This window comes from Rhyacophila brunnea, unplaced genomic scaffold, assembly GCF_057557595.1.
Source record: "Rhyacophila brunnea isolate RB1 unplaced genomic scaffold, BYU_Rbru_1.0 scaffold_4, whole genome shotgun sequence".
Taxonomy (NCBI): domain Eukaryota; kingdom Metazoa; phylum Arthropoda; class Insecta; order Trichoptera; family Rhyacophilidae; genus Rhyacophila; species Rhyacophila brunnea.
Window position 1 is genome coordinate 12,142,238 of NW_028233068.1, and position 15,925 is coordinate 12,158,162.

Sequence of the window (15,925 nt, forward strand, 5' to 3'; positions counted from 1 at the left end):
TACCGAATAATGGCATTAAGATGTGAGTATGTATGTAGTTATACCTATTTGAAAAAAAACTGAACACAACACATACTTCACAGTAAAATATAATTATGTAGTTAACACAGAATTTCCCAACATTTAACAACGCTGGGTATATTGTGTTTTATATACGTCTTCGAATTTTATTTTTAAATTTTCAGCATCGCTAATTTATACATCATTTTAATTTAATTTAATTTCAGAACTTTTGGGGAGGTTGTATACATATACTAATTTGTACATTACTGCTATTTTAAGTTATAATAAAATAATTCACATCCACCACGGATGGATAGAGCACTCCCCGGAAAGTGAAAGAGGTATGTTCGAGTTTTACTCAAACCAACTTTTTTCTCTATGACTTTTTTCTAATAAGTATGTGTATTTCTGAGTGATTTCAAAATTCTTCTTTCGTTCGACCATGTCCGATTCTAATAGGATCATATTATGGGCCTCCACAGAGTAGAGGTTTGTATTGACAGATTTTGTTTTTTTTACGAGAAATGGATGTCAGCCACTTGCTTAACTCATTCGACGCGGATGACACGGCTGCCGTGTCCCCGTTAAGCGGCCGATCGATCCAATCAACATGTTATTTAAATACGGTAATTAAAAAGTAATTAAAAGTTACGCAGCGATTGTGTTAACCTATTAGGTCCATACCCTGACACCCACAAATTGAAAAACAATATGTGTACTTGCCAGAGCCAGGATTCGAACCTGGGACCCACGGCGTAAAATGATGTATTTGTAAATAATTATAATAATAATAATATGTTTGTATCAGGGACAGTGTTGCTATCTTTTTATGCTGATTATAGTACAAAGGTGTAAAAATTATAGTATTTCTGAAAAATATATGGTACAGGAACATTTTACGTCTTGAATCCTTTAAAATTATAGTATTTTGGCATATTTGGCATAAAACTATAGTATTTTACATTTTTCGCGAAATTAAAATTATAGTATTGTACTATAATTATAGTACGGTTGGCATCACTGGTCAGGGAACACAAAATTAAGCTTACTGTATCAGGTATGGTAGAACATATTATGGATCTCGAGTGTGGACAAATATGCGATAAATTTAAACACGTGTTATTTTCATTTGTTACGTCTGTCACATAAATTGCATTAAGTATAGTTTTTTTACGTACAAGAAACGCGCTTTCAATATTTGGGGATAGTTGGTGCACTTTGTGTACCTTGGTTTCATGACTTAAGTCCTAAACAAATAAACCAAACCCTGCTTTAAAACTTTCGTCCATGGCAACTGGCTTTCACATTTTCTATCTTATTAATCTGTTCTCTCGTTTATATAAAGATTATGTTCCTGTATACGTGCAAGTAGGTAGTCATTATGTAAAACTTTAGAAAAAAGCCATTGTTCGCATATTATCTTCTAGATCTAACTTTTTTATATTTGGTATTAAGCGTCATTTATACCAATAATATTATTTGTATCGGCTTTTTTCTGTGGTAGTGTTGAAACTTTAGACTATAGATACATCTAGACGCCACCCATTGTATTGCTAAATGAAGCTACGTGGCGTGCGTTTGGTTTGTGGGCGAGCGAACGCATTCGTACACAAATGTTCGAGACCATAGACCATTTCGCTAGTGCTCGCACTAGACGCTCAGAATTAAAATATAATTTTCTATTTTTTTACGGTATACAGTATTTTTAAGCGGTCAAAATGCAACCATTAGGTAAAGATATCCATAATAATTGAAGTTATTTTAAAGAAACCCTAGGTCACTGATATTAAAATATATAATAATATACAAATAAATTATCACGAACATGTATCAACTTACTATGAAATGTAATACAATCTTCTTGTTTATCAGTACGGCTACCACATTTTAATACAACACACAGAACCATATTTTCTACTTAATAACTAAAAATATTTACCACTGACTTTATGTTTAACACAAAAAATATCAATTTTAGCAAGTTATCGACGCTTAGTTAAGAAACAAACAAAGATTTGACACCACAGCAAATCATCTCACACATCTGTAAACCTTTTACCGTACTCTAGCGCGTATCGCAGAGATTATAAGGGTGCCGAATACTTTCTCACTCGCACTTATGCATCGTTTTTGTTCAGTCCTTGGTTGAAACCCCTGTAATAATATGAAATTAAAAGTCACAGCACAAACGTTTGAGAAACTCTACATCTTCTATGGACAATGCGAAGATTCTATTTTTAAAATGTTATATTGTTTACCGACGATTTCGTGCAAAGTTTGGCCAACAATTATAATTACTATATTTAACAAATCCAGTAGCAAAAATAATATATAAATTGAATATGTAGCTTCCTAGTTCGAAAGTGGTTTTAGTCATGGCTACATGTAAGAGAATGATAAGTCAGTAAGTACTTCATCAATTGTTTTTTTTTATTATTAAAACACAATTTATGTATGGGAAAAACTTGTCTTAAATATTGGTATGACGTCAACTCAGTAACAGCTATTTACGTGTGTGCAGGATATAATAAAATTAGTTGATAAGTGAGTGAGATCGAAATTCGAACGTGTTAGTTAGCTACATTTGGTAACATGGTAAAAACGTTTAACTTTATTGTAAATATATTGAAGCTAGATGATTTTTTAAATTAAATAAGTATTATAGTTAAAACAGCTCATTTACTTCATAAATACGATGGAAAATAATCTGTCAATTACACTTATTATTGTTTTATTAGGAAACTGGTGAAATTATGCTGTTGATAGTGTTTTTGGCGGTAATTCCTTCGATAGCTGCCCACCATCTTCCACAAGAAGGTAAGACAGATTTTAAAATATACATATATTTTTGATTACCGATCGACTTATACATAATATTAACATTACATTTGCAAAACATCCCATTTTTAACATGTCGTAAATACGATTTATTAGTTTTGTGTTAATTGAGTTTAAAAGATTGCATCCAAATAATACATTAGGCAAAAAAGAACTTCGCGGCTGTTTAAATTAAAACATAGTAAGGGAAATTTTTAGAAAAATGTATTTTATTGTATTTTTCAACACACATTTTAAATTGTTTCATTTTTGAGATGTTCAACAATAAAAAGCCTAGCAAATACGCTTTGCTGCTGGTTTATAAATTCATTATACAGACTTCATTATAATATAAAATAATATAATATGTATTGGATTATGGTATACTTGTTGGATTATGGCTTCACTGTGATTTGAAGTAGACTTCTGTTTCATTCAGTATAGTATAATACTGATAAACATAAATCAATTAGGTAATTTTTTTTTATTTTAATATTTATTTATTTGTTTGTTTGTTTGTTTGTTAGTTTGTTTATTTATTTATTTATCAGAAAATACAGTACTATTTCGAAATAACAGCGATTCACCAATATGTCGTAATACACAGTACAACTAAAACTACAAAGTAGGTATCCAATAATAAATAGTTAAGCCGAGAAAATGCAATAGACACAGTTAAAATAAAATGTACTTACTAGTAGCGTGCGGTGACTTTTGAGATGAGGTATGCTCTTTAAAATTAATTAGTCGTTTAAAGTAATTGAACTTGAAATCAGTGGCGAGGGGTGGAGGTAGGCTGTTAAGAAGTTTAGTTTGTACTATTTATGTCGGATCTTAATAGCCTAACTCCACCCTTCGCCACTGCTACCTATATATAATATATATACCAACTTATGTTGGATTTGGATACTTAAAAAAATGTACATGGCAATGCAGCGATCGCAACAAAATACAGGTAATATTTAAGTAGGTGCAGTAAACAGTATTAATATGTTTATGGTATGATAATATTAGCGTATTTCCATGACTAATGAAATGATTTTATTCGGAAATATGGTGGTATTGAGTTGTGATAACTATCTTAGAAATAGGGAGCATTAGTTGTTTGTCCTCCCAAAGAGCAGAACTAACCTGCCATTGGTGTTGCCAATTGGGAGGGCAATAACTCTGTTCAACTCACTATCGTCACTTCGGATGTTGATATATTCCACCTACGTGAGGATGAGTATAGATGGGCGTTGTTTTATAAATTCTTAAAATAGGGTCCACTTAGCTCGTTCGGTGTGCTTCCATGCTTTACAGTTTATAATTTTTGTACTTTTACTTTACTTTTCATACTGTTTTTGTGAATAATGTCATTGCACTGCATACATATATTTATTTCTTCTTTACACTGTTTAATACAATTTCCTTGTTTTTAAATGTCGTGTTGTCAACTGTGAACGTGTTAAATTTATAATTTTCACCGTATGTTTTAAAAAAAGAATTTGAATAGGTATATTAAATATTTAAATATCTTGGAATAATTTAGGGATGCACAATCTATCTATCGATAAAACGCTAAACGCGTCAAAAAACGCGTCGTGGTCAAAAATTACTTTCCGCACCGAATCCCATGATTAACTCAATTATTACTAGTATGTCCTCTTTTTAGGTGACCCTTGCTTCAATCACATCGCTAAAGCACATGGATGCTGTTTGTTACTGGAGGATTGTCCAGCAGCCGCTGTTGATTTAGAAAATGGTTCTGACCCACAGGTATTTTGATATTCCTTATTAAAATATAGTAAGGTTACCTTGTCGTACCTTACCAGTGGTCGGCAGCCTATGTCACGCTGGAAGTTTTGTCGTGTAACGGCCTAGACCAGTTTTTCTCAACCGGTGGGCCGCAGAAATTTTCTGGTGTTCCGTGATTTTTTGGCGTCCAAATGCATTGCACAATACTATTTGCGGACAGGCGGTTGAGAAACACTGGCCCAGGACTTTATAGCTGTGATTCGCAATCGGGGTTCCGCGAACATTCGCAAAAGGTTTCCCAAAACATACTAATAATTTGAAACCTTTTTAGTAACAGAGTAAGTGTTTTGAAATCTTGATTTTTAAAGTATGTTTCTTTCCTAAGCGGAGCAAATGTGTATCCTCAGAGTGGGAGTTATATTAACAAAAGTTTTAGCTGCTATTAAAATACATTGCTAACCATAGTAAGATTGCGTGTTCTTATAGCTGATATATTGACATGTTTAAATTTTTCCTTTAAGATTTGTGCATACATGAAGCACGTGCCGATAGTGTGTTGCGTCATAGACTTTCCACTGGAAGATGGTTTACCACCCTTGGAGGAGATATCTGCAGCACCAGTACCAGTACTTAGGTCTTCGGCTGGGGAAGAAGAATGTCCACCCCTTCCAGAAAAGGCTTTAAATGTTGAAAAAACAGGCCAGAAAGCTTGGGATTGTAAGTCTGAGTAGCATAGTAATTTTACTGTTTCAATATTATATTATATTTTAAATCTAATGGCGGCTTAATAACGCACAGGTCATTTTTGTTATGTGGGATCTCAAAATCCACTTACCTATAACGGCCACTGGGTAGTGCAGGTCATGTGTTGCTTAAGGATGGCACACTATAAAGGGACGAATATAAATTTTATAGTTAATAATAATAAAAGTATAACAAATCCTGGAAACTTATCCAATGTTTGTATTACTTAAGTAATGGGGATTTAGTGCAGAGGCAAAATTTCACAAGGGAGCCTCCAAACCTGTCAGCGCCTCAGAATTCAGCGTATCTAAAAATACCCCTGTCTGCGAGTGAGTATCGTAAATTATTGCATATATCCTCAGTATGTATGATGTAGGTATGTCATTTTTTTTTAAAGATTTTTGTTGAATTAATTGCTGTTTGATATAGCTAGCCGAAATTAAATAACAAAATATATAGGTAGGTGCCTACCTGATGAATTTGCATTCAATTTGAGACTAAAACTGAAATGGGACGGCATTCTAAGTCCAAGAGCACCGCTGCACCCATGAACTGGTTTCATATACAATATACCTATTGCATTAATTAAAAAACTACATTTTAAATTTAGTTAGTTGAAAGGATTTGATTTTACCCATTATGCACATCATTGCGAACTTTACTTTTCTTTATATTATGTTATATGTCAATGATATAATATATTTTAATGACATATATTTTAATGAGAAAATTGGCTCTTTTTCGATGATACGGACCGGTGATGTCTCTGGGGGTAGGTAGGTCTGGCGTTGCTGAAGGGCGACAAATCCTAAAGGGTGGCAAAGTAAGAAATATATTAAAAAATGCAATTTTTTAGAATATATTCTGTTAAGACGAGATGTTTTTGCCTGCGGCGCTGACATATTAATTTTAATGGACAATATAGATCAGATTTTTATTGCGTTTATCCATTAAAATAATACAGTTTTTAGTATGTAGTGAAAGAATTCACATAAACAGTGAGAAATGATTGAAACCAAAAAAGTTGGAAAGAGCTACTGGAGGCTTGGGGCGGCACTTTTCTTAGTGACGTCTACAGTGTGATGATATCAGAGATTTTTCTAGTTGGTTACTAAACTATTTCACTACTACGATACAGACATCTCACTTGAAATCATGGTGAGAATATTCAGGTGATAGATCCTGCATGGGTTAATTATATTATATGGTATGACAACATGGACAATCAAAAAAGCATATTGTGTAAATAATTAAAATATTGAGACGATTAATATTAACACACATCGTAGAACAGGGGTTCTCAACAGAGGATACATTTGCTTGCATCCGTTTCAAAATAATGATACACGATTTAAAAAAAAAAATGTTTGAATCGCTATTTTTTTCGTTTCGGTTCAAGTAAAAACAAAGTTTTATATCGGTTTGGTTCCGGTTTTCGCTCCGAAAAAAATAACGGTTTCTTCGGTTTTCGGTGCAACTCTGAGTGATTAATTTTTAAATGTTTTTATTTGTTTGTAGTCGGTTTGTTTGTCTTGTTTGTAGATGGTTGCGCCTACGACAACTGAACTACAACTACAGTGAGGAGTAAGATCATGTTAACGCGCGTGGTTAAATATGTACCGAACCGAAAAAACCGATTTTTTTTTCAGTTTAGTTCCGGTTTTCGTTCTGAGAATAGTAAAGGTTTTTCCGGTTTTCGGTTAAGTTCCGGTTCGAAACCCTGGTTAGGAGTACCTACCAACTAAGTATATGTAGCAACTATTAGTTCATATTCGGCAAGGTATAAGTAAGTAGTTGAGCCAATTTCTTCTAATTCCCACTCCACCTTCCTAACATTTTAATTCCTTCTGGGCATCTCATCAGACAGTGCCAAATCGATCGCCGCAGGGGTAACAACAGTTAAACAATGAAATTACAATATATAACGAATACACCAAAAAATACAAGGTTACTTGGCGCGCGAGTAACATGTAACTCCATCCTACAATAAACAAAACAAGTGTGCGAGTTTCATCACAAAAGGTTTGTGTCTGGAATGTATCCCTCTATTCACTCTACTCCACGAACAAACGACACCATTCAAATACAGTACACATAAATCACCAGAAAGAATAAATGGTCATGATTATTATATACCTAAATCGGAATATGTTAATCTAGACTTGTTTTTAGTCTCAGTTATGTGAGCAAAAGTGTAAAATTTTCTTTTTATTACCAAAAAGATTTTATCCCTGTCAAAATCTTGTGATTTCTAATGAAAATTAATATTTTTTCATGATAATGTTTGTCCCATACCCATGGGCCCCACATCCCGAAGCGGGCCCCAGGCTAGGATCTTTGACGGGCCGCCCTACCTGTCACTAAAGATAAAGGTAGTGTGACGCTCTACAGTGGCGTTTTCCAAACGGTGTACGCGGTAAAATTAATGTGTAAATTTAGTGACTTTTTATATGTTTTAATACATCCATTTGAATTATGGAGGTGTCGAGTATCGATATCCAAATAAATATTGTATTGTACAATCACATATTTTTAAATAATAACACTTTCGAAGGAAAATAGCGCCGTAGGCAAATTTTTTTTGCTATTAAAGCAAATTTGTGATGTGTGTTTACCTCACTTATCTGGTCGATTCGCCACGCCGGGCCCCTCCTGAGCCCGGGCCCCCAGGCTAGAGCCCTGTCAGACCCCCCCTTGTGGGGGCCATGCCCATGCCTATGTAAGTACTTAAAAATTGTCACAATTTTGTACGATGTAAATATTGAAATTCAAAACCGGTGTGTTTTCACAATGCAAAAATAACTAATATCTATGAATCAATTAAGAATTCAACTCATGTCTCAATATTCAATCAGACTGTTGAACCAAGCCTAGGAACATATTAATATGTTCTGTGATCTGGACTTACAAAATTAATTACTTATTGAAAACATTTGAAAGGACGATAGTTTTTGGAACTTAATTAAATAATGTGTCAGCCACTCCGTAATCATAAAAATGTGCCTTGATAAAAAAAAACTAGTTGGAATCCCCCGTTATAAAATATTAGGTATATACCTATCTTATTATAGAAAGGTAAGGTCATCAATCAGGAAGTCTTGAACTACTACTTGAGAAAACGATATAAGTGTTAAAAACTACAAAGAGTAGAAATACTTCACGGGCACCACTAAGAGCACCTACCTACTCAAATTGGTTGAAAAAAACGTATGGGCAATACTCATCCATCGGTATTCGAACGGATGACCTTCCTATCTGAGTTTGTCATAACATAATTTAAAGGTTCGGTGATTATTATGGGTACGAAAATTGCGGACAAAAAATTCTTGACTCAAACTCCGGACATAGAAAATTCAGGAAACTGAAAACTAGAATAAGCCTATTTTCAAAAAAATTAGTGCAATGGATTAGGTAAGTACCATAATAGTTATTCACGGGTTAAATCCTGTAGCTCGATCAAAATAACACATTCTTTATTAAAGGCAGCACTCGAAATGGACAATTTTAGGAACCGAAGCGCTCGTTAATTTTCTGAAAAAAATAACATAGTTATCTAGTTTTATGTGTCTTTTATAAAAATAAGTGTGTTTGATTTTTTTTATGTGGCCATTCTAGCTCAAACGCTAATATTATTTTTCCACGAGACGGAATGACAATGTTGCCGATTTTACAACCCAGAACGGCGCTCCGGTCATTTTCGAGCCCTGTTTAAATGATTGTTAGATCCTGAGCAAGGACCCGATGGTTAGAACTCGTCACACACTCTTTCGGTGTCCTATTGGCCACCTACCTTTTTTTAGTACATACCAAGTATTTTATTTTGTTGAGAGTAAACAAAATATTCAATTACCTTTGTCATTCATAATAAATTATAGATTGCATCGACCTGGCGAATATCATGTTTACATGCGCGGACAGTTCTGATGGTGTCAGACGGAGGGTGGAGCTGTGTGCCCATAGCATAGAAGACATTATCATTGGTGGTGATATAGCTACCCCGAATGAATTTCCTCATATGGTAAGCAGTAATAATACTTATATTCATTAGTCTACGTGGCGTGTAAGGGTTGGAAATGAAGATTTTTGGGAACTCCCAGCTCCCAAATGTGTATATGATGTAATTATTAATAACAGTGGCACCAAGGATGGTTCACAGATGTATTGGTGAATTTGCTACAATGTCTATTTTAATTTCAATGTTTGCAACCAATACCAAGACAGCTGCAAATCGCTTTTGCCGTACATATCTATGGTGCCACTGTAGAATGAAATTTGTAAATAGTACATAATATTATTTACCAGTGGCGAATGGTGGAGGTAAGCTGTTAACATAAATTAATAGTGCACAGTGCACACTTAACTTTGTCAGTCAAACGTATTTGTTTTCATTGAACTAAGACTATAATGTGTAGATAGTGTTTGTTAGCTTTTAAATTCAATTAAACCCATTAAATTGTGTTAATATTGTGTCATTGTTTACAGACAAATAAAATACATCACAGTATATAATATTATACATATTATGCCGGGTTCCTACTCATTAGCGAGCCGTAACTATGACCGTTGTAGATACAACATGTACATAGACCCCTTCAAATCAACCCGCCTCGCACCATATTCGGTCTTAATCAAGCGTATCACGAGGCCCTACGTTTGGTGTGAAGCATCAGCAGTTTTTTTACGCGAGGGAATGTCTCAGGAGCAGATGCCCAAGTACTGAGATCGCCATGCTCTCAAGTGAGCTTTGACTGAGTTTACTGAAAGACGTAATTTAATAAAAAATGTCGTTGGAGAGAAAGGCACGGAGAATGAATTTAATGATATATAAAATACAGAAAAACAAAGCTAAAACAATACGGACAAACAAAATTATGTGAAGAGATCTTCACGTACGCAATGAGACGCCACAATTTTTTAAAATACGATATAATTGGTCTTTGTGCAGCGCTCGAAATGGAAAAGTTTACGAACCGGAGCGCTCGAAAGTTTTCTAAAGATATTTACATAGTTATCAAATTTTATGCATATTTCATAAAAATAAGTGTGTTTGATTTTCTATTATCTATCTAGCTCAGACGGTAAAATTATTTTCTCGACGAGACGGAGCGATAATTTTACCGATTTTGTGAAAACAGGAACGGCGCTCCAGTCCATTTCGAGCCCTGTCTTTGTGGAGACTAGGTCGGACAGCCCGATGGGCCCAACAGCTGGTTGGACCGACTTAAGCATCTCTTTTCTCTCGGAGCACATTCTTGGACATTCCCAGAGGACGTGGTTGCAGATACAGTAACAAATAATTATTTCGCACCTAGAGTTGGCTACAGTATCTGGAACGGTTACAGTTACGGCTCGCTAATGAGTACCCGGCTTTAGATGCAATCTTTGATCATTGTATACAAAATAGTAAAGTTCGTGATATTCTTTTAGGCACTCCTTGGATACGGAGAACTGGCGACAGCCTTATGGCAGTGTGGAGGTACTCTCGTCAGTGAAAAATGGGTGTTGACGGCAGCCCATTGCCTGTACAGCAGAAGGGCCGAGTAATATTTTATACATACTTACTCAATTAACATACTCAATTTTGAAATCCAACTTATCAAAATGGGTGTATATAAAAATACAGTTTGAATGGACAGATTTGGCGGAAAAAACGTTTGATGTGTCAAAAAAGTGTTGACCCGAAATAAATGACATATTTAAATAATGTAATTAAGAATTATAAATATTATCAGTTGTGAGTGTCTGTAAGCAGGGTACTCATTAGCGAGCTGTAACTTACTGTAACCGTTCCAGATACTGAAACGAACTCTAGATGCGAAATAATTATTTATTAGGATCGCGAACTAATTATTCGGCATCTATGCTGGTTACTGTATCTGCAACGGTAACAGTTACGACTCGCTAATGAGTACCTGGCATAATATCACAACCATAGACCAACAGTAAGACAAGTCAAAAATGCTAGTTGCAAGATAAATAAACCAGGGCTCGAAATGACCGGAGCGCCGTTCTGGTTCATGAAATCCCTAAATTATCGCTACGTCTCGTGGAAAAAAATATTTGACCATTAGAGCTAGTTAGGCCGTTTAACAAAAAAATCGAACATACTTATTTTTATAAAATACACATAAAATTAGATTGTTAATAAATTCGGAACATTATTTAGCACTCCAGTTTATTATATATTATCATGCGATATTTCACTGAGACAAAAACCCTAGTTCAATTTTGGTTAAATCGAAGTGAAGAATAATATAATACTTTGTCAAGAAAAGCAATGCAAGTTGTCAATAAAGTACTGCTACATTAGCTAGATTTTCTGCATTAGGTCCAATGAAATAATATCGATCCCGTTTAGTAGAAAAAGAGCACTTTGTGTAAATAAACAAGCACATAAATCGCATGAAAAATAAATAAATTTAAAAATGAATATAATATATAACTAGTAAAACCTTGTTTATTTTTATAAATAAGTTTTTTTTTCATTTTTGTATTACTACATTTTTGGCTATTTAAAAAGGTATCTGTATTAATTAATAAAATAAAAAAGGGGGGGGGGGGAGGCGCCAAGTTTATATTTTTTTAAAAGGGAGGCGTGGTAACATAAAGTTTTTAAACCACTGATATATATTAACATTGCATATTTTAGCATTCAATCTTCAAACTCGACTTAACTGAAAAATAATAAATTGCACTTACAGTACTCTCTCAGTAATCCACCACTTCAAAAACCAGACAAGTGTCCAATTAATGAATGCGGCGGATTATAGTGCATACATACAAAATATGTTAAAAATTAAAACAGGTAAGTATTTCGTAAAATTAGTTTTTTTGAGAAATTTATACTAGCAAATTACAGTTTTATTTATAATCAAAATCAAGTACCTACTTATTTACTAAATTATACATATTTATAAACTAAGTTTATTAACTAAATATTAAACAGTAAATCACTTGACACAACCAGTTGTTCAGTGCGGCAGATATTCTTGAATGGCTTAGGATTCCTGGCTTTCCCTATGACCAAAAGCTTCAGTTTGTGTGGTCAGCACGACATAATTTATTGTGATGCGGTTCTTGGGCACTTTCCTCCCCGGTACATTACTTTCTTCGTGATGAACGTACGTTTATGAAGGAGAAGTTTCCAAAATAAACCCATCTCATCTGCGTTGAATACTTGTACGCGGCGGACTACTGAATTTGACAATCCAATACCAGTGAATTATAGAGCTTGATTTTGTGCTTACAACTAGTAAAAATATCGGCGGATTATAGTAATTGTCGGATAATCGAGCGGCGGATTACTGAGAGTGTACTGTATAACTTATAACAATAAGTTAGAACTGGGGTGATCATTTGTAAAATAATTATTTTAATAAAGACAAAATTCTTTCAGAACTGACGTCAAGTTTGTGCGGCTTGGCTCACCTAACGTGGAAGACCCAATCGACGAAAGCAAAACATTTAATGTCGTCAGAATTGTTGAGCATCCAGACAGAGACCTTCCACAGACATACAATGATCTAGCATTGCTCCAGCTCGACAGAGAGTATGATTATATTGAATTATAAAAAAAATGCAAAATCCTTCTGGATTTGACTTGCTTCGACAATAATGCTTTGCGTAGTGGCGGTTATTATTGAAGCGCCAGTATCTAAAAATCAAAAGTACAAATATCTAAAAAAAAATATGCATTTTTCACAATCTGAATGTAAAAAATCAATTAAACATTAAAACCAATCAAAGTGTAAATTCGCAAGGGGGTCTTTAAACCGAGCAGTATCCGCGTACCAAAAACCGCTATTAGTTTTGGCCAAAATTGGGAAGCTATTGCTGAGTACCCATGCACGTTCTTGCTCGATCGAACATGTTGACTTGGAAGCATGCTCGTCGTTGCGTCCACACACTCGAGCAGTTCGACGCAAGACGCTCAGTCAAAGCGGAAAACGTTGAAAGATGCTCGAGCGAATTTCTGTCAAACAACAAGCAAGAATTACAGCCCTAGAATCTTTTTCGCATCGAACAAAAAAGCATCGAGCGAGATGGTACACACATTGAGACATGTCCGAATGAGCATAAAACCATCGAGCAAGAACGTGCGTGGCTACTTAGCATTAAACGTGGCAATTTGCTTTGGTCATAAAAATGTTCAAAAACCAATTTATTATCTGTAACGGGAACAAACCTGTAAATGCCAAAAATTTCATGAATGAATACAAAAAATATTTTGTTCTCTCACACCCTTTCTCGATTACTCAAATATGAATTTTCTGTCACTAGTGCAACATTTGGTCCATCTATAATACCGGCATGTCTTCATATTGGACCTGCAAATGTTGAAACAGCTGTCGTGACCGGCTGGGGTGTCACAACAAACAGAGGAAATCAAAGTAATATTCTTCAAGAGGTTTGTGAATGTTTATCTATTTTAATTTTTATTAATTAATTTATGTCACCGAGTAGCATTATGACCTTACAACGCTCAGTATTTTGGTTATAAGAAATAATATTCAAATATATAACTTTGCAAAAAATATATCAATATTAACAGGTAGTGTTAATTAAGGCTGTTACATACTTTTTTCATTTATTATTAATTTTCTACCAAATGTATTTGTCAGGACTTATCGATAAATTACCTTATTTTAGGTGACCTTGGAAAAATTTTCCCATAAAGAATGCAACAAAGCTTATCCTTCAACACTGAAATCTTCAAAAGGTATTGATAATAATACACAGATATGTTATGGAAGCAGAATAGAAATCAAGGACTCTTGTCAGGTAAACCAATCAATAACTAGGTAACTAGTAACTCAATAACCTGACACAAACGTGACGACATCTTGAACTGACTTTATAATAATAGTTTGATTTATATATTATTATTTCAGTTATTATTTTTTTTTCATTTGTTCCAGGGTGATTCAGGAGGTCCTCTGCAAATTCAGAACGACAATGTATTCTGCACATACACCATCATTGGAATTGTGTCGATGGGGAAAGGATGTGCCAATCCGGGAATCCCTGGAATCTACACAAGAGTTTCTGTATATATTCCGTGGATAGAGAGTGTTGTATGGCCATAGAGACACTAAACTTATCATAAGTAATCAGGCAGATTAGAGATAAGTATAACCATGACAAGTAATACATGAGCAACTATTACACATATTGAATATCATAGAGTACTTTAATAATAGTATTATTTTGTAACAAGTGTTCAATAAAATTTTATAAGAATATTTTGTGTTCTCAAATTTACATTACTACCCAGATTCGCTTGGTGTTATCGACCTGCTCTAAATCCATGTTGTTCATTCGTTGTTAATGACTCAAGTTCTGGAGAAATCAGGCTGTGAATGATCATGTCAAGAACTTTTAATGGTACTAAGATACTAGCTACCGGCCTGTAGTTATGTACTGATGACTCTGTAGGTACCACTCTATTATGACTTATGAATTGGAGTAATCTTTGACATCTTCCACGTTTCCGGAAAGATACCCCACTCCGTCTCTATTGTGAAATTAAATATAGGTACATTATTATGAAAATGAGCATTTCTCGAAAAAGTCAATCCAAGCCTATAAATTATCTTTTTAGGTTTGAATTGAGATATTTCTGATATCAAAACCAAAAAATTTTGTTGTTCCGGGATATAAAATGAAGTACGAAAACTGTGAATGTTCATATCTCATGAATTTTAATTCATGAACAAAAAACTGAAAATATATGGGTTGATCCTAATTTTGGCCAAGGAAGCTCAGTAAAAATTTCAGTGCACCACATTGGTTATAGAAAAATAGATTTACTCGTTATGGTTATGGCGGCAAACGTGGGACGAGCGACCTGACAAAATTCACAAACCCACGCACTTTCACACACATATCTTTGTCCCTGACCGCCCATTGTTCTTTATACTACATATTGCATTCTGATATCGCAGTAATGACATATTAATTGTAGAGTAGTTACAATTATTTTAATCAATTATAAATGTAAGCGGATCAAGAAAATCTTCTTCTAGATACGCTTCTGCTGACTTCTACTTTTCTCTGCATTAGAAATCACAAATTTCATTGCGGACTCATTAGCCAAAGTATGCAGCTGTTCTGCGCTTAACAATAGCTTGTTCTTGGCTTGTCTTAAAACCTCATCGGTAACGTGATCACCCAAGAATATATTCATGTTACGCCGATACAGCGACATCTCGAAAGCCTCAAATATTATGATTCATTTTTTTAACATCTAGGCTTCGACTTTGTAGACAAGTAATGGATATGCTCAATGTTATGTCTCTACGTTGATATGTTTCATAATAGGTGAAAAACAATCAATAAAACAGTAAATTTAAAATATTTTTATTTATGTATATAACAAAACAGTATAATAAGTTTATCTACAAAAATGTGTAAAAAAAAAAGAAGAAAAACAGAAGGTAATCATTAATGTACATACCTAAATACTTTTGTAAACATATCATTTATTATTTTTGTAACACAGCTCTAGAAAAATGTACATATCATATGTATTAATAAGTCACAGCATTGTAACAGAGAAATCTAGTTCACTTAAACAGTATAAATACAAGAAAAAACAGTTAATAAAGGTTAATACAAGAAATCA

General features: G+C 34.1%; 1 protein-coding gene across 1 annotated transcript; it reads left to right on the plus strand.

The window, feature by feature from the left end:
- Positions 1–2,538: 2,538 nt before the first annotated feature.
- On the plus strand, positions 2,539–14,542 carry LOC147066906 (trypsin-2-like). The gene is made up of 10 exons (XM_085955028.1): positions 2,539–2,590; positions 2,742–2,820; positions 4,475–4,578; positions 5,079–5,274; positions 9,177–9,319; positions 10,729–10,841; positions 12,698–12,850; positions 13,582–13,708; positions 13,951–14,082; positions 14,220–14,542. The coding sequence occupies exons 2-10, from the start codon at positions 2,757–2,759 to the stop codon at positions 14,385–14,387; spliced, it is 1,200 nt and encodes a 399-aa protein (XP_085811154.1). The 5' UTR covers positions 2,539–2,590; positions 2,742–2,756; the 3' UTR covers positions 14,388–14,542.
- The last annotated feature ends 1,383 nt before the right edge of the window (positions 14,543–15,925 follow it).